General features: G+C 43.9%; 2 protein-coding genes across 4 annotated transcripts in view; one reads left to right on the top strand and one right to left on the bottom strand.

Moving 5' to 3' along the window:
* The window catches only part of ghra (growth hormone receptor a), a 40,086-nt gene extending 26,093 nt beyond the window's left edge, over positions 1–13,993 (top strand). For all 3 annotated transcript variants that reach the window (XM_061817673.1, XM_061817672.1, XM_061817674.1), the window contains 8 exons: positions 258–393; positions 499–671; positions 2,717–2,895; positions 4,095–4,254; positions 4,355–4,445; positions 4,978–5,047; positions 5,578–5,807; positions 7,501–13,993. In XM_061817673.1, coding sequence (XP_061673657.1) covers positions 258–393; positions 499–671; positions 2,717–2,895; positions 4,095–4,254; positions 4,355–4,445; positions 4,978–5,047; positions 5,578–5,807; positions 7,501–8,161 — 1,700 coding nt within the window. In that variant the 3' untranslated portion in view covers positions 8,162–13,993. The remainder of the gene's footprint in view (positions 1–257; positions 394–498; positions 672–2,716; positions 2,896–4,094; positions 4,255–4,354; positions 4,446–4,977; positions 5,048–5,577; positions 5,808–7,500) is intronic.
* A 3,832-nt stretch (positions 13,994–17,825) lies between these two features.
* selenop (selenoprotein P) lies at positions 17,826–23,423 on the bottom strand. Its single transcript, XM_061817200.1, has 5 exons — positions 23,265–23,423; positions 22,285–22,509; positions 21,170–21,382; positions 20,567–20,684; positions 17,826–20,246 (listed from the first exon to the last, which is right to left on the bottom strand). The coding sequence occupies exons 2-5, from the start codon at positions 22,488–22,490 to the stop codon at positions 19,893–19,895; spliced, it is 891 nt and encodes a 296-aa protein (XP_061673184.1). The 5' UTR covers positions 22,491–22,509; positions 23,265–23,423; the 3' UTR covers positions 17,826–19,892.
* Positions 23,424–24,286: the final 863 nt, after the last annotated feature.

Here is a 24,286-nt window from a genome sequence, read left to right on the forward strand (position 1 = left end):
GCGGGTTTTACACAGCTGCGGCGTATGTATGTACCAAATGGTATTTCCTTTACAAATGCACTAGATGAGGCTTATCATCAGGTGCGCTCTGTAGGCCGTAAATTACGATCTTTGTTCTTTTAGACTCAACTTGGGACTGGCTACTCTAAGATTATCTATGTTGTTCCACTGATCAATCAACATCTATTGTGGCTAATCGAAGTTCCAAATGCTTTATTGATTTATTTCCTCTTTTTTCTTGTCCTCGTGTGCCTCAGATCCCGTCGAACCTCACTTCACCAACTGCATATCCCGAGACCAGGTGACGTTCAGCTGTTGGTGGACTCCCGGAAGTTTCCACAACCTGTCGGATCCCGGAGCACTGAGGGTCTTTTACCAAAAGCGAGTCATAGAGTGAGATTGCTGATCTTTTTAATAAAAAAAAAAAAAAAAAAGATGCTATTAAGCAGACACTATTCCTGTATCTGACACACTGCTTTTGTTTATTCTTCCCTTCAGCTCCCCCAGCAAGGACGAATGGAAAGAGTGTCCAGACTATTTCCACTCGAGGAGGGAGTGCTTCTTTGACAGAAACCACACGACCATTTGGACCACCTACTGCTTGCAACTGCGCAGCCGAGACAACATCACCTATTTCAACACGGACGACTGCTTCACCGTGGAAAACATCGGTTCGTGTATAGATTTTTCTTCCTCTCGCCTCCTCTTAAGTGCACGGAGATCAATGAGCATCCTACACTGATATCCCTTTTAATGGAGAAACCTGTTGGTGAGCAGTACACACTCCTCACCATATTTCCTCAAATAGTGGCCGGTGTCGATTTGGTTAACGGCGGAGAGGAACCGGAGCGCCTTTGAAGGCCGTATCTATTTGAGCAAAAGCATCTCTCAGGGTGGAGTGGCATATACACGCATCTTTTTTTTTTTTTTTTTTCACGGGGAATTTTTACTTCTCCGTTCACGCGAATGGAATGTGTAACTGCCTCATATTGGGAGTTTCTTTCACTTGTTTCCAGTCGAACACGCGGCGCAATTGGAGGGCAAGCTAACTCTAACCTGCTTGTGCGCTTTCACTAAGTCATGTAGCGTAATTCCCGGCCTACAGAGCACACCCGGTGATCAGCCTGACTCAGTACATTTGTAAAGGAAATACCATTTGGTACATACGTACGCCACAGGTGTGTAAAAGCCCCAAGTGCCCACATTAAAACACGAGACATTTACAAAGAAAAACGGTACACGGAGAATTTAACGCTTGCGCCGCCCCGCTAAAGCTAGCGCCGTGCTAACAGGGCCGGTTAAAAAAAAAAACACACTGGTAAAAATCACTCAGACACGACAGTAACACGTTAGCAGCGCTAACAGAGCCAGACCACTGATCTAAAAAAAAAAAAAAAAAGAAAAAAAAAAGACAGGATAGCGCATACATATCGAACACTATGTGGATTGGTTGAAGCCAGTTGGCCGCCATCTTGGTACTCCCAAAACGTGTGGAGGACACGGTTTACAGGTTGGATTATGGCAGGGGTTTTCCTCATAGTTTGACATGTAGAATTAAAACTGGTCATGTGAGCTTTGACATTTTTTTCAGTTCTGGTAACATGAAGGATTTTTGTTTTGACTTGATAGGCCAAAAAAGGCAAAGTGCAAAGGAAAGACAGAGAACACCGCGACTACCAGGAAACCGTGCCGTGTTGACTTTTCCCAAAATACCCTGTGAAGCACTATCATCATAACATAGCAAAAAACTAAGCCTTTTTTGTCATAAAAACATTAAATTTGAAGTCAGTCAGTTAGGTATATTTTTGGAAATAAGGACTCATAATGGGAAAATACATGCGAAACGTATTGTTCATTTGTTGTCTCAGACAGAAAATTTAAACTCGTTTCCTCGAATTTGAAAATCAAATTCAGTTTGCGGAGTCCTGTATTATGAAATTCATCAAAAATTTCACAGGAAATGTGTTTTTTTGCTTATCCACTGATGGAAGTTTGGGAAAATATTGACATCGCTTTTTTGCGCAAAAACCGCCGGCCTGTAAAGGTGAAGCAGAGAGTGAACACTGAACAACAACAACCGTAAACAAAACTTTGTTCAAGTGATTAAGTTCATCAGAAAATTAAAAAAAGAAAAAAAAAACCTTTACAAACAAACTTTAACAGTGTCAAAGTAAATCCTTCTAACTTACCTGTGAAATGTTTTCTCACAGTCACGAAACTGGCGCTTAACGCACAGGTCGGCATGCTTGTTTTGGGAGGATCAAGATGGCGGATGGATCAGTTTTGGTGGCCAATGAGCCTTCCAATCTTTTTTTTTTTTTTTTAAGATCAGTGGGCCGGTCCGGTAAAAGTCACTTCCTCGGCACATATATTCCACAGGTCTCACTCTTACCTTTTCCGCTCGAATGCACAAATTAGCCGCATCACTGCACCGGTTTATAGGCCAAAAATTACGGTCTTCTAAACCAACGTTTGCCAAGCTCCTCTGAACCAAGCCACATAACTTTTCATTCCAAAAATCCCCAGCCAAAAAAAAAAAAAAACGTCACAATGAATACAATTAAAAATGAATGATTATTTTATTCCTAAAATGCCCCAGTTTACATATTTTACCACCAGTAGCAGCTGCACCATGTTGCGCAGGGTGGCATAGCACTTGAAGATTAATTTGGTCAGAGGTGAAAACCGATGAGAAATTTGTTCCTTTTTCTGGCAGTACGTCCCGACCCTCCAGTGTCCCTCAACTGGACCTGCCTGAACGTGAGTCCCTCTGGGCAAACTTACGACGTCATGGTGACGTGGGAGCCACCCGCCTCTGCAGATGTCTCAGTGGGCTGGATGAAGATAGTTTACGAGGTCCAGTACAGAGAGATGAACAGCACCAACTGGGAGGCGGTGAGCGTTCCTCTTTCTCTCTCTTTCTCTTTGAAATACTCCGACATAGCTTTTAAACTTTTGACAAAGTCGTTTGCACAAGCGCGACATGTGTGGCCCCCCTCTGAACTTAAAGCGGAAGATCAAATCAGGATGTGTAGTTTTGCATTTCCTTCCCTTAAAGCCGCGTCTCTTTTGTTGGACTGGAAGCCCGAGCGAGGTCTCCTGGGGAAAACTCGGGCTCGGTGGAGGAAGTTAAGGGGAGGAGCTCTCGGTTGGAGGTCACGGAACCTCGTTAGGGCTCGTTGCCTTTTCTGCCTGCTTAGCCGATGTCAGCTTGGAAGTCATTCCCCAGATGTTTGCCTCTGAAAATGTAACAAATATGTAGTACACGCACACACTCACCATGCACTTTGGGTTCGCATAATGAAATCATATCGAGATGGACAACTCACATTCACGCACACGACTTACACCGAAGTCACCCAAATGGATCAATACGGTTTCAGTGACCTTATTTTGAACTTCCATTCATCCGTTATCTTTGCCGCTTATCCGCACGAGCGTCGCGCCGGAGCCTATCCCAGCTGTCAACGTGCAGGAGGCGGGGTACACCCTGAATTGGTTGCCAGCCAATCGCAGGGCACATAGAGACAATCACACCTTGGGGCAATTTAGAGTGTCCAATTGATGTTGCATGTTTTTGGGATGTGGGAGGAAAGCGAAGTGCCCACCCGGAGAAAAGCCAGGCAGGCACGGGGAGGACATGCAAACTCCACATATGCGGGGCCGGCATTGAACCACGAGGCCAACGCTTTACCAGCTTCTTCACCGTGCCGCCCTAAACTTTTCAAATGCCGTGTCATTATCCGATCCGTTTATCCTCACAAGGGTCGGGGGAAAGCTGGAGCCTACACCCTGAACTGTCACAGGGCAGATATCGACACCATCACTGAGCGGGAATCGATCCCAAAGGCAGGCGTGTGTACCACTACACCATCAGTGACTCTTTTCTCATTTTGAACTTCTTTGAGAAAATGGGAAAATAAATGAGCCTTTTTTTTTTTTTTTTTTGGTCATCATTTCAGTTCAGGTCAACAGTAGCCACTCACTTCTCAGTAACCCGGGATTGGCCCCGGCCCCCGTTGTTTATTGTCATTGTATAGTGCAGGATGACCTCACGTGGTGGATCTCTGTTTCAATCGTGTGTGTTTCTTCAGCTGGAGGTTCAGCTGGAGCCTCAAACCCACCAGACAATCTATGGACTCGATGTGGGAAAAGTATACGAGGTGCACATCCGCTGCAGGATGAAGGCCTTCACCAAGTTCGGAGACTTCAGCGAATCCGTCTTTATTGAACTGTCCGAGATTCCCAGCAAAGGTGACGTGTTCCACAAATTTGCATTCATTTGTCATTTTGGGTTGTAATGTAACGCAACGTTTGTTTGTTTTTTTTCATTTTTTTCCCCCTGTCTTTCTAGATTCATTTTCCCTCCTCACATTGGTTATTGTTCTGGGAGTTATGGCCGCCGTCATACTCATCATGTGGATTGTTGTCTCCCAGCAGCAAAGGTAAGAATTCAAATACGGTAAATTTTTCCGCACGCTTTCAACTCTGCGGTTTATGCGGTGATGCAGCTGATATGTGCATTTTTTCTAACGACCGCGAGGGGCCACTCGTGCGGAAAATGTAAGAGTGAGACCGATGGAATATATGTGCCGAGTAAGTGACTTTTACTGGCCCTGTTAGCGCTGCGCTAGCGTGTTGCTGCTGTGTTTCACAGTGATATTTACCAGTAAGTTTTATTTTAACTAGCCCTGTTAGCGTGGCGCTACCATTAGCGCTAGCGTTAAACTCTTTCTGTGTACCGTCTTTCTTTGTAAATATCTCGTGTTTCAACGCGGGTTTCAATATGTTAACACAACTGCGGCGTATGCATGTACCAAATGGTATTTCCTTTACGAATGTACTCGGTGAGGCTTGTAGCCAAGTGCGCTCTGTAGGCCGGGAATTACGGTACACTAATTCACACAGAAACTAGAACCTGCGCACACTTGGAAAATAATATTTGTCTTCAATAAAATCGCACCCTTGCCTTTACAGATTGATGGTAATTCTCTTGCCACCAGTTCCGGCACCCAAAATCAAAGGTGTGGATTCAGAGCTGTTAAAGGTAAGTCTTTTTGTCGCGCTATTTTTATGCAATTAATGTTGGTTTGTGCGTGCGTGCAGTATAATATTGCACCCCTATTGTGCCACTCGGCACAAAGTGAACATAAAAACATGTCGTGTAACCAATGTTTTTTTTTTTTTAATTGAATTTCTGTTGACATGCTGGGATCATTGTTCATCCCAACTCCCAACTGGCCCCCTCCACATGACTCACTGTTTATTGTTTTCAGCCTGTTGTTAAAAAAAGAGAGGGATGAAAAGGAAAAGACCAACATTGATTATAACGCAAACAAGCTCTGTTTTTAATTACTGAGAGATAAAAAAAAACATGTCTGAGTTTGGCATTGTGCTGCTATTCAATGCGAAACCATAATAATACAATAGACTTTGTAAAATCCCTTTAAAAATTGCGGATTAAATGTCAGTGGTAAAGTATAACTTGGAAAGGACGACTTTCTGATCCAGCTCTTGCATTCGATATGCGTCGAACGTGCTTTGTAGACCTGATGCAGCCATTTTGTTCCCGCGCAGAAAGGGAAACTGAATGAGCTGAACTTCATCCTGAGCGGTGGAGGGCTGGTCGGCGACCCCGCGTATCAGCCCGAGTTTTACCAAGATGAGCCGTGGGTGGAATTCATCGAGGTGGACGTGAAGGATCCGGACACCGGGGAGAAGCAGGACAACCGGGCCTCGGACACCGACAGGCTGCTGGGTACCTCTCAGCCCGTCAGACAGCGAGCGGGGTGCTCCAATGCCCTCAGGTACTTCTTCTATTCCTAGTGAAACAAAGTTGGACAATTTTGTGCTCTCCAAGTGCCACCGTAATGACCAACATCAAAAAAGTAAAATACCATACAGTCACAAAAGATAATGTCAGTTTCATTATGCACAGTTTACAAAAAAACAACTGTACTTAAATAATAATTCATTGAAATGTTTTGCACAGAGAAGTTGTACCAACCGGAATTTCTTTTGTAAATTGCGCATTTTTTTTTCACTCCGAACGTGTCAGAAGTCAATAATTATTCTTGAGTGTAAGGAAAATGGGTAAAAAAAAAAATATTATTTATACCGTATAACTGTATAGAACTTGTGCACGTGACGTCACCATTTTCACGACGCCATATTGCCGGTCAAACAGAGCCGCTCGACATTGTGGGGGACGTTGAACCGGCGGAGAATATTCACAATACCCGACACCTGTTGTGCTGTAGGTTGTCACAACAGACCAGCTGAAAAGACCAGAAAAGAACAAACGATTTTGGCAATTAAACACATTCAATGGATGGTGCCCAACCAAAATACACACACGCCTGTGTAGCGATCCCTTCATTTCAGGTAGGAATAATTCTTCAAAATCTTAAATGACCAAAAAAGTATTTATAATGCCAAGTTGGCTCATTTGCGTGTTTGTCGGAGAGGTTAAGTGTGGCCGCAATCGCTTCCGTGTACGTTCCGTGGAGACGACTCCGTCCTCTTTTTTTACAATCATAGTTAATGAATGCGAGTTTGTGTAAAACCAGGGGTCATTTATTGAAATATTGGTATTTATATTGAACACTAGCTGAAAAGATCGATGGATTCCGGCAAAGGTTAACATGTGGCCGAACGCTTCTGCGTTCACGAGCAGTCAAAACCGTCACTATGTGGGATTTATTCCTGATGCGAACAGATCCAGCAACAAAGTATTCGTATGAGTCCAGACTTTTTTACGCTTTAACTTTTCTGTGTAAATCTCGACGACTTACTCACCAGATCCACGTGTAGAGCCAGTTGTCCAAGACAAGTGGAAGCGAATTAACAGTCCAATTTCTTATCGGCGAAAACGTCGACTTCTGCATGAAATACGGGTCCTCTCTGCTGAGTTTATCTCATTTTTCAACGTACCGTCGTTTATTTTCACCTTCTAAATGTCTAACGGTATCGGACAAGACTCTGGGCGTCGTGTTACAAGACGTATTTTCGTGTCGTCTCCAACCGACTTACCATTGAGCAATGCTTAGCTTGACCGGCAATATGGCGACGTAAGCAAAAGTCACGTGATTGTATGACGCAGGTGCACGAGTTCTGTAGTTAGTTAGTTAGTTAATAATTGATGATTAAACATTTCAAAGGGCAAATCACTGGCTAGAGTTTTTGCGTTACAAGCAACTCGGGGAGGATTTCTCGAAAAGCAGTTGCCACTGGAAAAGTTTGACGGCAATCCTGATTTAGTCTTGAAACTTTCCTACCTGTGATATTTAAAAACCTGCTCAACAAACTCATCACCTCACATCAAGGAAATTTAAGAGGATAAAACTGTATGACCTAAAATTTTTGCCCGCGACGAAAGGAAAAAAAATCAAGTTCACAACGGCTCGTAACTCAATCCCGCTAAAGTTGCGGGGCACTCGTAAGTCAAGGAAAACCTGCAAAAAGTGTGAATATCATGCGCCTACGATCCTGTCCCGTCAGCCTTCCTGATGACGACAGCGACCGCCCGACGATAGACTCCGGTGCGCTGACGTCCGCGCTGCTGCCGGGCCAGCCCGACGACAGAGAGGCCTGCCTGTGCGTCGACTCGGAGGCGCCCTCGGGTCAGACGTGGGTCAACACGGATTTCTACGCCCAGGTCAGCAACGTCATGCCCTTCGGGGGCGTGGTGCTGTCCCCCGGCCAACAGCTCCGAACGCAGGAGAGCGGCCCGGCCTCCGCCCAGTCCTCGAAGAACGACAAGAAAGACGGTGAGGAGGAGAAGGAGGGGGAGGAGAAGAAGCAAAAGGAGCTTCACTTTCAGCTCCTGGTGTTGGATCCGGACTCCGAGAGCAGCACACGACAGATTATCCCCCCGCCTTACTGCTCCATCCCCGGCGAGAGCCGCCGGTCCATCGAGCCTCGGCCCGCCGAAGCCTACCAGTCGCCTTACGTTCATCCCGACTCCCCCCAGGCGCAGCTCTTTGCCCCCGTGGCGGACTACACGGTGGTACAGGAGCTAGACAGTCAACGCAGCGTTCTCCTCGACCCGCCTCCCGTCCAGTCCGCAGAGCCGCGCCTGTCGCAGCACCCGCTCAAAGCCCTCCCGGCCATGCCCGTGGGGTACGTCACCCCGGACCTGCAGGGGGCGTTCTCGCCTTGAACGCCGAGTCTTTAGACCAGGAAGTCATCTGACTGCTGCCGGAAGCCAAACGGCTCGCGGTGAGCCGGGAGGGGACTTGAACGTGCGCCCGCTGCCCTACATCTGCTCCCTCTAAATGCATTTGCTGCGCTTCCCGTTCTGTTTCCTTGCAAACGACAGAAGCGACACGCACGAGTTTAGCGCTTTGGATGCGTCTCGTTAGGGAGACGCCCAAGTCTTAAGCTCGCAGCGAAAAGAAGCGCACTCTCCCCGCCGCACAAGTTGCAAAAGAAGCATCCGCTATTCTTTATACCTCTTCGTCATGTGCATAATTGACACAAATTGAAAAAGCTACGTGCTTATGAGACATGTAGAACTATCAATAGTCTGCTAAAACAGAGCAAGAAGCTATTTGATTTTCGTTATGTTGCTGCATTGCGTCTTTCTTTATATCACAGCGGACCCCCGCTTAAACGCGGATTCACATATTTGCGGCTATTTTTTCATTTTCTCGTTACATCTTTTTCGTTTTTTTTTCTTCCCTTCTTTCAGGGAACTAACCCTTAAAACTCTTATTGGTGTTTTATCTCCGCTTGTTCAAGAATTTTTTTCGATTAAAAAAAAAACAAACTGATGTATACACTAGCTGATCGAAGCTGAAATATATTAAAATGATATATTTAAAAAATTATATTCAATTACTTTTCATTTTAAAATGCGACCAGATGAATACCGTTGGGCTTGGGTGTATTTTGCAAAATGAACACACAACACAAATTTCTTCATAATAACTGTGATGAGCTTCTAAACGTGGCATTACGGTGCCTTGCTGGAGGCTGCTGTGAGACATTCAAGGACACTAAGGAAAGTGGCAACGAGGCTGATGACCTAAGGGAAAGCACAACGCCATTTACGGACTTTTATTGGCAGGAACGAGATTTTCCCCTTGGTCCTGGCCTCGTCTGATTTAGTTTTTTTATTTCACTCGCATGAATCTTACATACTGTATTTTAAGAAGGAACTGCAGTAACAATACTGTAAAATGCAGCCGACGGACTAACACACACTAACAACCAAATAGCAACTCACAGGCTACACATTTACAATGTTATGTTCATGTTTTCATATTCTGTACGCTTGTGTCAAATAAGTCAGGGACTGAGTCAAAAGAATGTCAAAGCGTGTCGTCAGGTCTAATCCGACGCAATGTTAGCAGCCGGCAACGTTAATGTCTCGTCGCGCCTGTGTTGATGTATCTTTAAATGGTCGTAATAATAATATGATGGGGTTTTTGTTTTGCTAGGCTATAAAATAGTTATAAATGCGGAAAGTGTGTTTTGATGAAACGGTGAGGCATCTCTGTGCGTACATCCTCACAGAATACGTTTAGGATATTGGTACACGTGGACCGAAATGTAGCAGAGGTTGCAAAGGGAATTTGTTTAAAAAGCTGCCCGATGGCAACTATGCTTTTTTTTTTTTATTATTATTAATATTATTATTTGTTTGTTTGTTCTTGAAAGTGGGCTCGGTGACGAGTGGAAAAGCTGTGAAACTGTTTTACGAAAAGGGCCCGCTCGGCAACAAATTGATTTGTCCTTGTACTGGTCATAGCAAAAAATGTTGGAAATCATTTGAATACAATGCAAAAATTCTACCATTTTGTCATCTTTTTTTTAAAAACATCTGTAAGAAAATACACATTTCTTTTACTAATTGCAAATACATTGCTGCGTTGAAGGTTCACGTGAAGGGGAAGTAAAGACAAATTTGGAGGGGGGACAAGAATACATTGGACTTCTCAAAACACGGTATTCTGATCCATATTGCATTTGTGGATTAAGAATCAAACCGATCCATTCATCAAATTTTTCATTCATCTCAGTTGGTCGCCGCGTTTGGCAATATCTCCCCCTGTTGGCGACCGAATCTAACGTCACTGCTGCTCTCAGGTTTCCGTTGCGAACATCGCATGACCAAAGGCCGAAATTTCTTCAAATTTTGCTCAAATCATCCTATAATCAACCGTATCGTGATTCGTTTTATCGCAGCACACATCTGGAATCTGTTACCCGCTTTCGCAGAAACGTGACGTTTAGATTCGGCGAACACCAGAGGGCGATATTGGCAAACGCGGCGACCCCCTGGGATGGATTCAACAAATTGATGCATTAATCTGTTTAATTTTGATTCCACAAAAGCAAAAAGAATCTGAGACATGTGAGGGCACGTACAACATATTCTTGCCCCCCCCCCCACACCCCCACGAAGAAAAACAAACCGAGTTTAATTCCTCCCAAAGGGAGAACAAGCGTTACCATTGGGTGCGTTCATGACTATTTGGTAGGAAATACTGCGACGCTAACAACGTGACTACCTGAAGTGTGTGTATGTTTGTGGGTGGGTGGACACAAGTGCGTGCGTGTGCGAGTGTTTGTGCAAGTGCGTGTGTTTAAATACATCCGTATAGTACGTGTGCATGTGTGTAAATACGTCAAAGTGTAACTGCGTCTGTGTGTGTTTGTAAAAGTGCAGCTGTTTTAAATGGGTTTGCTTGCCTGCTTGTGCACCCGCGTTTACGTAAGCGTATGTTTAAAGGTCAAGTGTCATGCCTAATAAACATTCTCAAATAGATATTGCAATGATATAACATTATTCACTTCAATGTCCATGCGAAAAAAATGTGAGCGGAGAGCACGTCATCCATGCGCAAAGTTGAGGAAGTCTCATCCGACATCCAAGTGGTAGCCATATTGCCTGCATCCTCTGCTCATGATGTCACACCGGGACATTCGGCGTTGAAAACATACTGTGCCACCTACAATGGGACATGGAAGCTCTTTTCAAAGAAGAGAACATCTCACAATCGAGTGAAGTGGCCGGGGGCAATATTACCCTATCGTTTTGTGCTATATTGAGATGATATGCGGATCACTTCTAACTAACAACGGACTCCCAGATAGTATGGATGAGCCAGCCCGGCCGAAGCCGTCCGCCGCGGACACAATCGAGTGAAGTGACCGGGGCAATATTATCCTATCACTTCGTTTCGTTTCGAGCCATATTTAGATGATATGCGGATCACTTCTAACTAACAACAGACTCCCAGGCGGTATGTACGAAGCCGTGCTCGGCACCGACGGTACATTTAGCACCCCTGACTTACGTGCGTGGATCTTTTGTTACATTCTGAGAGGATTACGTCCCACACCGCAATCTATTTTTTTTTTTTTTTTTTTAGTAGCTGTATATACACCTGCCTGTCATTTGGAACCCACGAACTGCTCGTCTTTTGCACCCGTGCAATCCGTTTTTCAAGTGTGAAGAGTGAATCCATCCTCCCGAATGTTCGAACAATATCCAGCAATGCAACGAGCCGGCATTTTGCCTAACACGAAGGAACAACGAGCTACCTACCCGCAGGGTGAACTGGTAGAAACATGCGAGACCGCCCCAGTGCGCTCCTGCTGACGACGTCACTTCCTGCTTCTTCTCGAAAACGAATCCCTCGAGAGGATTTTCATGGCGGGAGTGACAAAAATCCATACACGTCAAAATCACGTTGTGCGGTGTGCCGCCTTTTTTTTTTCTTCATTAATAACATTCTAAAAATCATGACAGTGGACCTTTAAGTTGGAATGTGTGCGTAAGAGAGTGAGGACGTAGTAGTGTGTCGGTGCTTGTGTGTAAGTAGAAGTCCGCGGTTGAGTCAGTGTGCGTCGAAGTGCTTGTGTTTGTGTATGAAAATAAGTGTTTGGAATTTTGTGTCTGCTCGTGTGTGTGTGGGTGCATGTCAGCGCGTGTATAAGTAACAACTTGTGGAGATAATTGTATGTGTTTGTGATGTGTAACAGTGTGCGTGTGCATGTGTGTGTGTGTGTCATTTGCAGTTTGCTTATGAAGGAAGAGAAACAAAACACAAGGATGAATTTTCCCTTGTATGGGAAAGATTGCCCGTAACTAAAGGAAGTTTCCAGCAGGGAAAAAGCCCCCCCCCACTCTCCATTCGCCCCGTCCCTGTTTGCTGAAGCTTCTGTTCAGCGTCGTGACTGTGAATGTGTGCAAAATGGAATATAGTGTGTACGGGTTGCAAGCAGTGACAACCGCTGGGAAGGGTTTTTTTTTTTTTTTTTTTTTCGTCACACTTTTGCCGCAGACGTTGACTCACTTCAACAATTTACAGTCGGTCTGTTTGCATATGTTGATTGCCATTTTTTTTTTAAACGTTACAGACACTTTAGACTGAGCACTTTCTACTCGTTTGTCAGACAATTCATGCAAAAACAAGGGTTCCTTTTTTTTTTTTTGCCTGAATTTTAATTGAATATTTCCCTATTGGAACTATAAGCAAAGGTTGTTATTTTTTTAAAGAAAATATTTACTTTACTTTCTTACTGAAGTATTCCCCAAAATACTTAATTCTAGAACAATTGTTTGTATTCTTTTTTTTAAAAGAAAATATTTACATTACTTTCTTACTGAAGTATTCCCCAAAATACTTAATTCTAGAATAATTTTTGGACTTCCTACTAATGAGAATTTAGTAGGATTAAATACGACAGTCATTTTCCTAAATAACAAAAATCAATAAATACATTACATATCAATCACAGTGAAAGCATTGCAAAAATTAAAACCATATATATTGTTTTTTTGGAGGGTTTTAATCATAATCTTCATTATGAAAAACTTGTTTAAAAAATACTATTTTAGCAGGATGAATACTATCGTAAATATTTTGCGTATATAGTTCATACAAATGAAAATACTAAAAGAAAAAAAAACAACAACAAAGGAGTTTACAGTCATTGCCCAATATCCTACATGAATGTTATTTTAGTTTTTGTTCATGTGGATTTTTTTTTTTTTTTTTTTTGCAATTGTCTGCTAAATTTGCATGAGAACATGTTCATCATCAGCTGTTCAAATAATATCCAGACTGACAATTTCAGCGTGGTCTGTTTGATTTAAGAATCACGCAATGATTTATAATCAATGGACTTCCGTTTTAAGCTACAGCGTTTGTGTTCATATGAGGAATTTTACCGGTTGGACTTGTGTACCCTCATGTACATATTTGATGTTATGCATGGAAATTTTATCATTAGCCGGAGATAACTCTTACGTCCCTTTCACACAGCTTGCATTATTTTTTTTTTTCCCGCTTTTGTGGTACTTTGAGATCCGCGATGGGACAAAAATCTGTAGAAGGGAATTCCGGAGTTAGGGGAAGATTGTGAAATTTAACACGTGTCCAAATAATGTTATGTGTCACAATTATTACGTGAATGCGTTCAATATCGCGCTTTTATTGGGTTTTGTGTCAAAAGATGCTACGTGCAAAAGAGACGTTTGTTTCTGTCATTCAACTGCAAAGATTGTTGTGTTCCTCTTGCTTTACGTTTTATTATTATTGGTTGCGTATTTTCCAAAAAAAAAAAAAACAAGGCCGATTGATGCGTTTTGGCTCTCCAACTTGTTCTTGGCCACATTTGAGCCTCATTTTTTTTGGACTTGCTGTTTCATGACCGCGGCATCCAACTTCCTCCTCAAGAACTTTTTCATGCAGGTTCGGTGGTACCGATTGATTTACAAGTTGAATTTGTGGCGTGACCACACGTGTGTCTCTCAAATCAACTTTCCCCACAAAATCTCTGAAAACGGTGTCGGTCCGTTCCAGCGCCCCACTAAATACCAACAAATTTATCTTGTTTTAACACCGTATATTATTGTAGTGTAATTGTGCAATTAAATTGACTTTTTCTCCCTTTAATTGCATAGATTTGCCGCTCCCTCTGGTGTGCGCATGACATGGAGAATATCGTATATGTTTTTTTTTTTTTTTTTTTTTTTTTTTTTACAAAACAGAATACACGGATGTGAGTATTGTTATGATCTCTATCGGTGTTTGAACCACTTGTGTTCAAATTTGAGTCGTTACAAGTTTTATAAGGGCCGTCATTTAGATGCTAGTTTCATTTCGCTTGAAGCAAGCACACTTGGCATCTTTTTTTTTTAAACGAGCTGTTCAATTTCTGCTAAACTGGTAAAAACTAACCAAATAAAAAGCTCCAAAAGCTAATTTCAAAAAATGAAATCGCCCAAGTGATGGCTTGTAACTGGAAAAGTTTGTAAATGGGGGCATTCATAAGTTTAAAGTACTAATGTAACTTCTTTCAAGTTGCAATTTTATGCGATGAATGTCGTTTTGTTGAAAGTTTAAGGAGCAATGTCGGGGTTCACTGATGTGTTGTTGTTCTCTCTCCAATCAAGCCTTGTGAGAGTTAATTGGATCTGTAATCGATAAGCTTGCAACACAATAAATGTAAATATATCACATTTTCACTGTACTGCTGAGTTTTTGTTTGGCTCGTCCTGCACTGGAACCCCCATCAGATTTGAGGAAGACGAAAAATGGTGGGTAAAAGTGATCATGTTTGAAGTTTACATCTGGAATTTTGCCCTTCGGCTTTTTGTTGGTTGGCGGCACGCTGGAACAGTGTTGGCCTCACAGTTCTGAGGTCCCGGGTTCAATCCCAGACCGCCTGTGTGGAGTTTGTGTGTTCTCCCCGTGCCTGCGTGGGTTTCCTCCCACATCGCAAAAACATTTGGACACTCGAAATTGCCCCAAGGTGTGATTATGAGTGCGATTGGTTGTTTGTCTCTGTGTGCCCTGCGATTGGCTGGCAACCAGTTCGGGGTGTGCCCCGCCTCCTGCCCGTTGACATCTGGGATAGGCTCCAGCACTCCCCGCGACCCTCGTGAGGATAAGCGGCTAAGAAAATGGATAGATGGATGTTTTCTTGTTGGACAAATGTTTGTACAACACAAAAAGTTAAACTTCACTTCCATTTCATTGGAAAGCCAAATATCCCTAAAAAAAACTATACAATTAAAAAATGTCTGTAATATCCAAGTTCGTCCACACATGCAAACTTTGAACGACTGTGTATGATGTGATCTATTATATTTATGTATTTTAAAAAAATGTAGGGAGGAGGAGGAATGGTGGAGCAGTTGGTAAAGAGTTGGCCTCACAGTTCTGAGGTGCCGGGTTCGATCCTGGCCCCGCCTGTGTGGAGTTTGCATGTTCTCCCCGTGCCTGCGTGGCTTTTCTCCGGGTGGGCACTCCAGTTTCTACCCGCATCCCAAAAACATGCAACATTAATTGGACACTCTAAATTCCCCCTAGGTGTGATTGTATCTATGTGCCCTGCAATTGGCTGGCAACCAGTTCAGGGTGTACCCCACCTCCTGCCTGTTGACAGCTGGGATAGGCTCCAGCACTCCCTCCGACCCTCGTGAGGATTAGCGGAAAAGAAAATGGATAGATGGATGGAAAAAATGCTGGACAGTCTTTCTCCCTCTTTTTTGTGATTGTATTTCTATAGTTTGTGTGCAAAAAATAAGGGCAGAATGACCTCCGGCCAGCCTGTGCGTGTATATTTGTGTCCGTGGTGTTTTGATGATGTTTTTTGTGAGTGAAGTGCAGTGACTTCCACCCCGTCTGTATGAATGTACTGCACGTATGCGTAAAAATGGCATAATGTACCTTCATCGTGTGTGCGCGTTGCGAATACAGCCTTGTTTGTGATCCACGTAGAGGAGGAGTGGATGGGTCGACATGTTGTGCATATCTCGCTCTCATTTCCAGGCCTGAGCGGTGCCGAGGAAGGCGAAGGGTGGGGGGTGGGGGGGGGGTCTGCAGACCGCGAGAGGAAGCTTATTGGCCAATTAAGATGGAGGCTGCTGTGTACCGCTGCTCTGTATGGGGCCTGATTGAATCACACAGACCGCCACTCACAGGACATTGCGGGTAAATAGCCACAAGTCACTCTCCACCCTTGTATTGGATCTTCGGGCCAATTACGCCCACGCAGGCAGGGCACCTCGGCCTAAACTCATCGCCTCCGCTCGCTTGTTGACCTTTTCGGACGTCCAGTCCGACAGGACGGTCGGAGACGCTGAAGGCGATGCAATTCGAGGCTTGAAGAGCAGTCTCGACTAAACCGATGAAAGGCAATTGGGTGGGGGGGGGGGGATGTTGGCACCGTACACTGCAAACAAGTTGGATTAAGTCGAGTATACACGGACAGATAATCATGCCCAATTTGAGTTGTTTTTTTTTTTTTCTCCCATTCTGATAAAAGTCAGAAAATGCCCAATTATCATACGGCTCAAAAAGATTATCCTGAGCGATTTTCCTTATGGTAAGAAGCAGGTGAGACTATTTTTCTCATTTGTTTAAAAAGGTTTTTGTAAATGTTAAATGTATTCAATCATTACCATCGCAACGTGATCGCATAAGCGTAGTCGACACGGAGTTGGGCTGAGCCTTTCACCCCGGGATTGTCACGTGAGACGGAATGATAGCCAATTACAAAGCCTACATGCCAGAGGTAATAAAGGTGTAATAACTATATCACTACCAAAATCTATGCAAATACAGTGCATTGAATATATATTGCCATTATGATTAAAGTAAATTATATTAATTTAATACAGGGGTCGGGAACCTATGGCTCGCGAGTCATACCTGACTCTTTTGGCGGTTGCATGTGGCTCTTGGAGCCCTCATAACGACATGCAGTACATGTGATTGCTGACGTGCAGAGAAGGTTTGTCCTAGTGTGGTTGCCGTAGTTTTACGTAGTAGTAGTTGTCCACAGGTGCAGAAGATCATGTCGGAACAACTAAATATGGAAACGCTGGAGACAAAGGTCGCTCAAAGAAAAAGATATGAGGATTACGGAGGTTTTCAACAAGAATGGGAAACTTTGTGGAGATGGGGGGTTCTTCTGTGTGTTTACATTCACAGATGGCGAGTATGCCAATGAAAATTTTGAAAACTTTTCGCATAAAGACAAGATACTCAAACGAATTAAAGACATTCCTTTATGTACACGAACGGTTCACCATCGTACCATTATGATGGAAAATCAAATTGAATTACGTTCACGAAGTGTCAACGCCTGCATGAAGCTTAATCCGACGATGAATGAACTCCAAAGCCATCAGCAAAATCGTGCGGCACCAAATGTCGCATGAACGGTAAGAAGAACTTTTGTCGTCATTGGTGAGCAAACCTGTAACAATGTTATTTAAAAGAATTCAGAGACTTATTGTACTCATGTACGAAACAAGCATAAACTTATAACGATCTCATTGATTAGATGGTCCAAGTGTACTTCATGGAGTGCCCGGCCAGGCCTCACACACAATTTTCCACGTTTCGTTTCTCTTTTCTAGATTTTTGTCGTCATCTGCTGGCCATACATGGTACGTGTCACAGTCTCAAGTATTTTAAAAAATATCTCCAGCATTTGGAATGATGATTAATATTATTATAAATTGCAGGTCAAAAGAATGTTTGGAGCTAAAATAGATATCTAAAAATATATCCATAATTTGTGCACATTCTTATTTCTCATGATGATAGTAATGATGGTTATGTTACTATTTGTTGTACATCACAGTGCTAAAGAGAATTTAGCCATACCCTATTATAAAAACCTTCAACTGCAGTTTTTGAGCACTGAATTATTCAAAGGTTATTCTTATTTCCATGTGAATGCCATTTGTTGCATATTGAAACCAATCATAATGCGCTGTGAAAGAATCTTTTCTCCTGCCAACATATATCAGCAATTTCCCTCGTGATCCCAAAGGCACAAATACAAAAGTAGCCATGCAATCAAAGTTTTATTCCACTTGCCCTTTCACGTACAATTCACACGCGCACACTCGCCTTTTCGATACACTCGACCGCGCGGGCATCAGCTTTCCGGGTGACATTTTGCCTTCCCGCGGAAACCTTCATGAAGCACAGCGTGTATTACAAAAAGTCAGTCGATCACTTTCTCTTTGGGGCAGCGGAGGCTGGACGCCTTTGTTTACATGTGTGCAATTTGCAAGTATATCTAGTACAAGGAAAAAGGAAAAAAAAAAATTTAAAAAAAGATATGCGATTGCAGCCAAAGCCAAGAAAAGGCCTGTGATGCGAGTGAGAGCAAAATTAAAAGTCGTGGAAATTTTGATTAATACTGCGACCAACATGGGAATAAATCTCCCTCAGCACATCCAGGTTTGAAGATTAGCTTCTGATGCTAAACCTCCTCACACTGGATCCATTTTTTACTGTTTGAACTGCATTCTCCTCCCCCACATGCTCAGATCGTGATTCCCAACCAAATTTTGTGTACAGTGACAAGCAGAACAATTAAACTCTCTTCCACTAGATGGCACTAGGTACGGTACATAATTAACCTGTGTACAGGCATTCAACTAGCACAATTTTTTTTTTAAAACCTTTCAATTGAAACCCCTCTTAAAATTGGAAAATTGCATGACATTTCCAACTCATCGTATAACTTTATAATAGCAAATAAATGGCTGACAGATGATTGGATTTTGGAAGAAAAGTACGCAAAGAGCGCATTGCGCAATTCAGACGGACATTCGAAGTCACTTTTCGGGAAGTACCGTCGCCCTAATTTCAGAAAAGTAGTCCTGCTTCTATTTGAGAATGCGTTGTCGCCATCTTGGAAGTATATCGAGGTGACGCATCTCCACTGCGAGGCACGCTTTTGAAAAGTTTAGCCAGATTTTTTCCCCGTAGAACTTACTGTGTTACTCACTGAAAAACTCACCTATTTGCTGTTATTGTGCGATTACTGAAACGCACCACAGGATTCCAAAAGATGCCACCAAAGCCTCGTGTCATCAAAAAGTAGTACCGTAATTTCCGCTCTCAACCCTGCGGTTTATGCGGTCATACGGGTGATTTGGGCATTTTTTTCTGACGGCCACAAGGGGGCCCTCCAGCGGAAAAGGTAAGAGTGAGACCGGTGGAATATGTGTCCTCAGGAAGGGACTTTTACCAGTCCGGCCCTGTTAGCGATGCGCTAGCGTGTTACTGCCGAGTCTCAGTGATTTGTACCGTTTTTGTTTTTTACTAGCCCTGTTAGCGCGGCGCTAGCGTTAGTGCGGCATTAGCGTGGTGGCACTCTCTATGTACCGTCTTTCTTTTTAAATATCTCGTGTTTCAATGTGTTTTTTATTTTTTGTATGAAAGAGGGCATCATGGAGAGCGAGCAAATAGGTAATTTTTTGAAAATTTTTTTTTTTTTTACATTTTTGTTAGTTGGATTATTTTAATAAAATGTTTATTTTGTCCTTGGCTAGGCTAAGGTTTTTCATTGTTTTGGGGTGCCTGATGTGAATTTTTTTTCAAAAAACGTCAGTCCGCCTTGTTCCCCAACGACTCGTCTCCTCAACCCCGCCATCCCGGTTTCACCCAGACGCCACTAGAGCGTAGTTTGTGCGCCTGATTTCATAAAAGATGGAGAGGTCCAAAAGGGGGGGAAACGCTGATTCGGGAACACGGCGACCTATCTGGACAACGGGAGACGTGAGCCGGTGTTGCTACGCGAGAATGACATGGCGGCCAGCTTTACAGCTGGCCTCATTCTCAGCTCGTGACCCCCGGGGGTCAGGCTCACCGCTCCGGCTGAGACGGCTGTCAGTCGGCGGGCGGCGGGCGGCACTGTCAGGTCTCGCTGACGCCGTCGGGCTCGTCGCCCGGCCCGTGTCACCGACAGGTGGCGGGTAGCGCCTCCTGGCAGTGTCACAGGCCCGTCTCGCCCGCCTCGGTGAACAACCTCCGTCAGTGTCAGCATCAGCTGGCCGCGCCGTCGGAACCGGCGGGCCAACGTCAGCCGTGCTTGGAATTTCACTTTGGCTTCTCGGGGGCTCACGGCCGCTCCATTGGCGGAGCCCCTTGCGCCTCCTGGGGCGCTACCTGGAAGTGACCCTGGTGAGCCCGTTGCCCTAAACTGTGGTGACTTTGTCTTTGCGCGTCATAATTTCCGTGGTGATGACCCATACTGGGGTCGTGTGCGTGGTGCGCATGATGCTGGTGATGCCCGTGATGCCCGTGATGCCCGTGTTCCCCGTGATGCCCGTGATGCCCGTGTTCCCCGTGATGCCCGTGATGCCCGTGATGGCCGTGGTGGTGACCGTGCTCTCCTGGTTCTACGTCTGGTGCCGGGTCAGCATCGGGACTCGCTTCTGGAGTTCCTTGACACTCTGGTGGGATTTCAGCACTCTGTGGAAAATTGACGTGAAACGAGTTAGCATGTGAATCACTACGAGGTGTGTGTGTGTGTGTGTGTGTTTTGTCCATCTGTTCATTTTCGATTCTATAATTTTGAACTGCAGAAAATGAATACATGTGGATTTTGCACGTGGAGTTTTCTCCAGATATTTGTGTTTCCTCCCACACTCCAAAAATCATGCAAGTTACAGTTAGATTGACTGAAGACTCGAAAGTGTCCGCAGCATTCACACCCACTTTGGAGTCTGTTTTGGGGTAAGGTTCTTTGCTTTTGTTTTTTGTTTGTTTTTTTTTTGTGATATTAATAATACCTCGTATGTACAAGCCCCACATAAGCGCTTGCAGTAGGTTTCCATGATGGCACCCTCAATGTGGCCTTGGCTAATGATGGAATATGGAAGAGAAATCTGATGTGTAAGGCGTCCGCATCTGATGGTAAAGATGAAAAAAAAAAAGGACACAATTATGATTAAGGATACTTGTATTTATATGACAGGTCCTCGGTTAATGGGTTCCACATTATTGAGTTTAGCATGTAAAATACACCACAAACTAAGATTCCAAAACATGTTAAAATCATTTCAAATTGATCTTACATTAGCTGTAAAAAATAAAATAAAATAATGGCTGTGTATGTCCATATAATCCTCTGCAACTTCCACTAACAACCCAGGCTAAACAAAGCTCCTCCCCTCCTCTCATTCATCATGTATCACTTCAACTTACTTCTTTGGCACAAATTACTGCTTTTTTATTGGCTTTGCCGACATCTGAGTCGTACCGTATCTACAAATTTCCGCCAGAGCTTCACTCTACAATGATAATTTCTATTACAACCTTCAAATATGCGCAGATACTTGAAACTAACTTTGACAGCGTCGTGCACATTTCCGACCGCGTCCCGTTGTTCAAACCTGTCGTAGATGAAAAAGTCGTCTTTGCCCCCGTTCAGCAGCCGCCACACGTCCGGCTGGTCCTCTTGCTGTTTGTAGAGCGCGATGTTGGCCGACATCCGCTCCTCCAGCATGGGGTGCAGCTCCTGCGCTTGCGCCCCCTGATGGTTGACGACCATGTAGGTCACATCCCTCAAACCCTGACTCTCCATCTGCAGGCGTAGGCTGTCCATTCTAGAGGCGGGGGTGAAAAAATATGGGTTGCAAGCGCATGGTTAGTGCGGAAGCTTCAAAGTGCAAATCAATTATTTCTATGATGCTGGTTGACTTTCTTGTGCTTATTTAACCACTTTTCCCGTCAGGAATAATGTTAATATTCAATATGTTCTATGTTTAGCATTAATTAACTATTTGGGAAGTGTTTAAAAAGAGATTTTAATTTTTGTTTCACACAGCATGTCCTCGGTTTGTGTGATTTACGAGCAAATGAACTTGTTTGCTTGTTTGATGAACGTCAGTAGGGCTGCCATCTAGTGGACGCTCATTTGATTGTTCTGCCTGTCACGATAGGTCGCCGGCAGCGATAGATGGGAAAAATGGTACATTGTTTCCATCCATCCACTTTCTTCGCCGCTTATCCTCACGAGGGATGCGGGGAGTGCTGGAGCCTATCCCAGCTGTCAACAGGCAGGAGGCAGGGCACACCCTGAACTGGTCGCCAGCCAATCGCAGGGCACACGGAGACAGACGGTCGTCCTCACAATCACACCGACGCGGCAATTTAGAGTGTCCGATTAATGTTGCATGTCTTTGGGATGTGGGAGGAAACCGGAGTGCCCACCCGAAGAAAACCCACGCAGGCACGGGGAAAACATGCAACCTCCACACAGGTGGGTCCGAGATTGAACCCAGGACCTCAGATCTGTGAGGCCAACGGTTTAGCAGCTGATCCACTGTGCTGCCCAGGTACATTGTTTTCAGTAAATAATCATTTTTGGGCAATTACGCCAGATTAGACCATTCGCTTGGTGATTTATGGCACCGTGGTTGGGAGGCACTCCTTTGGCTCGCTAAGAACATTTTGCTTGAACTCTCAGACAATTTTGGTGCGCTTTTGCCAAGTTCCGAACACGTACCTGGACGCCTGGGCCAAGCAGAACAGTCAGCTGGCCTGCAAAAGGGCCACCACCGTCACCCGGCCCGTCGCCGCCCTCATGGGCTCCTCCGCCCCGATCCTCCAGTCGGGCGGCGGCTGACAGTTGGGCCTGGCGAGCCCCTCGCTCTCCGCCCCGCCCCCTGGGAGCAGGCAGAGAGCGAGGAGCAGGCTGAGGCTCGCCCGCATGCCTCCTTGCACCTCCGATCTGTTGAGAGAGAAATCACCAAAGATGTTGCTTTTATTTTTTGTGTGTGGCAAACTTGCATTGAAGCACGTGCAATAACTCCACTTGTGAGGTTTGAACCTGGGAAATGTGAGGCACAAGCGCTAAGCACCACCCGACCATGCTTCCGCTCTTTTTAAAGTCCTTCCACAGGTATGGAAGTCAATAAGTGCCACCAGGATTTCAACTTGAAATGTAAAGTGATCACATTTTCAGCAGTCGTATTTCAGTGTAACTTTTCAATGTTGATAATTCAACTTGCTACAATTCGCCGTCTAAAATTCACCGTCAGTGCCACCAGGAGGGGTTAGTTCAGGTCAGACCTGAACAGCCAGCCAATCACAGTGACGCTTTCTTAGTCACCTGACGTCACATACGAAGAAAGCGTAATTGTTGCCCGCTGAATTTTAGACAGCGAATTGTAGCCGGTTGAATGGTTAACATTGAAAAGTTACTCTGAAATACAACTATTGAAAATGTGATCACTTTACATGTCAAATTCAAATCCTGTTTTCTGTGGTATTTCAAATTCAAATCCTGGTGGCGCTTATTTACTTCCATACAATTTCATTTTTTTAAAATTGTTTTTTCGGCGTAAATAATGAGCACAAATGCCGGAAATCATGGAGTAAATGTCCACATATTAAGCCTTGTCCTTGTCAAATGGGTTTTAAAAAGCACGCATGAGCAAAGCTGCGTCTGCTCGTAAATGTCGTGATAAAAATAACCTTTTATACCTGTTTGTGGAAAGATTGCCTCTGCGCAGCGTTGAGTTGTAGCAGCCCGTTGTACAAAAACAAGAGTGTCACGTTAGCCTCTCCCCCCCTCCTTTTATACTCTGCCTGTTTTTGTTTGCCCAAAGCAGGACAAAGGTTAATCTGACCTTCTTCTTCTTCTTCTTCTTCTTTTTTGTGCTGATGGCAACACTTTTTTTTTTTCATCCCCCTGTAAAATTTGGATCCCTTTAATCGTGAACGTTTTATTAGACTGGTAATGTTTTGTAAGCTCTGGTAGACTAAGAAATGACTTGAAGAGGAGGAAATGTGGGCATTGGAGACATTGCTTGCACTTGCATTGCAATTTCAAAAGGGATATATTAATACTTTGGGTTTTTTTTTTCACATGGAGGTAGTTAAAAACAAGTTGTGCAACACTTTTGGAGAGAGGGGAGGTGGAAAGGAACAGAGGGTGGATCGCTGGTCAGTAGCCAGAAACTGTGCAAAGTCCATATAAAGACAGTCACAGTTCCGTCTTTAACTTGTAGAATAATTTACCCATTTCTGGAGAAAGCTTAATATGAAAAACAATGTAATAACTTGGATGGGGTATGCAAGTGAAATTTTTGCACGCTGGCTTTTATGCAACAACAAAAAAAACTTTTGTGGAAAACGTTTTACACCTTCAACTGTGAAGAACATTTTTAAAAATGAGCAATAAAAAAAGCTCAAAGTATGAGTTGACGTGTTAAGTGCATGCAGAAAAAAAAGCCAATAGGATGAAGTCATGGGAGGAGGGCAGGGGGAGGCCGAACATGAACTGCGGTCAGGGACGTGATTTGTGCACAACTTTTTTTTTAAAGCCAAAAAAGCAACTGAGACTCATTTAGAGGAACACAGCTTGCCAAAAGTGACCTTTCTCAACGTTGATGACTGTATGAATTTTCTAACTAGCTGAATTCCTCTCATATATATATATATATATATATATATATATATATATAATATATATATATATATATTATATATATATTATATATATA

This window comes from Syngnathoides biaculeatus, chromosome 4, assembly GCF_019802595.1.
Source record: "Syngnathoides biaculeatus isolate LvHL_M chromosome 4, ASM1980259v1, whole genome shotgun sequence".
Lineage (NCBI taxonomy): Eukaryota > Metazoa > Chordata > Actinopteri > Syngnathiformes > Syngnathidae > Syngnathoides > Syngnathoides biaculeatus.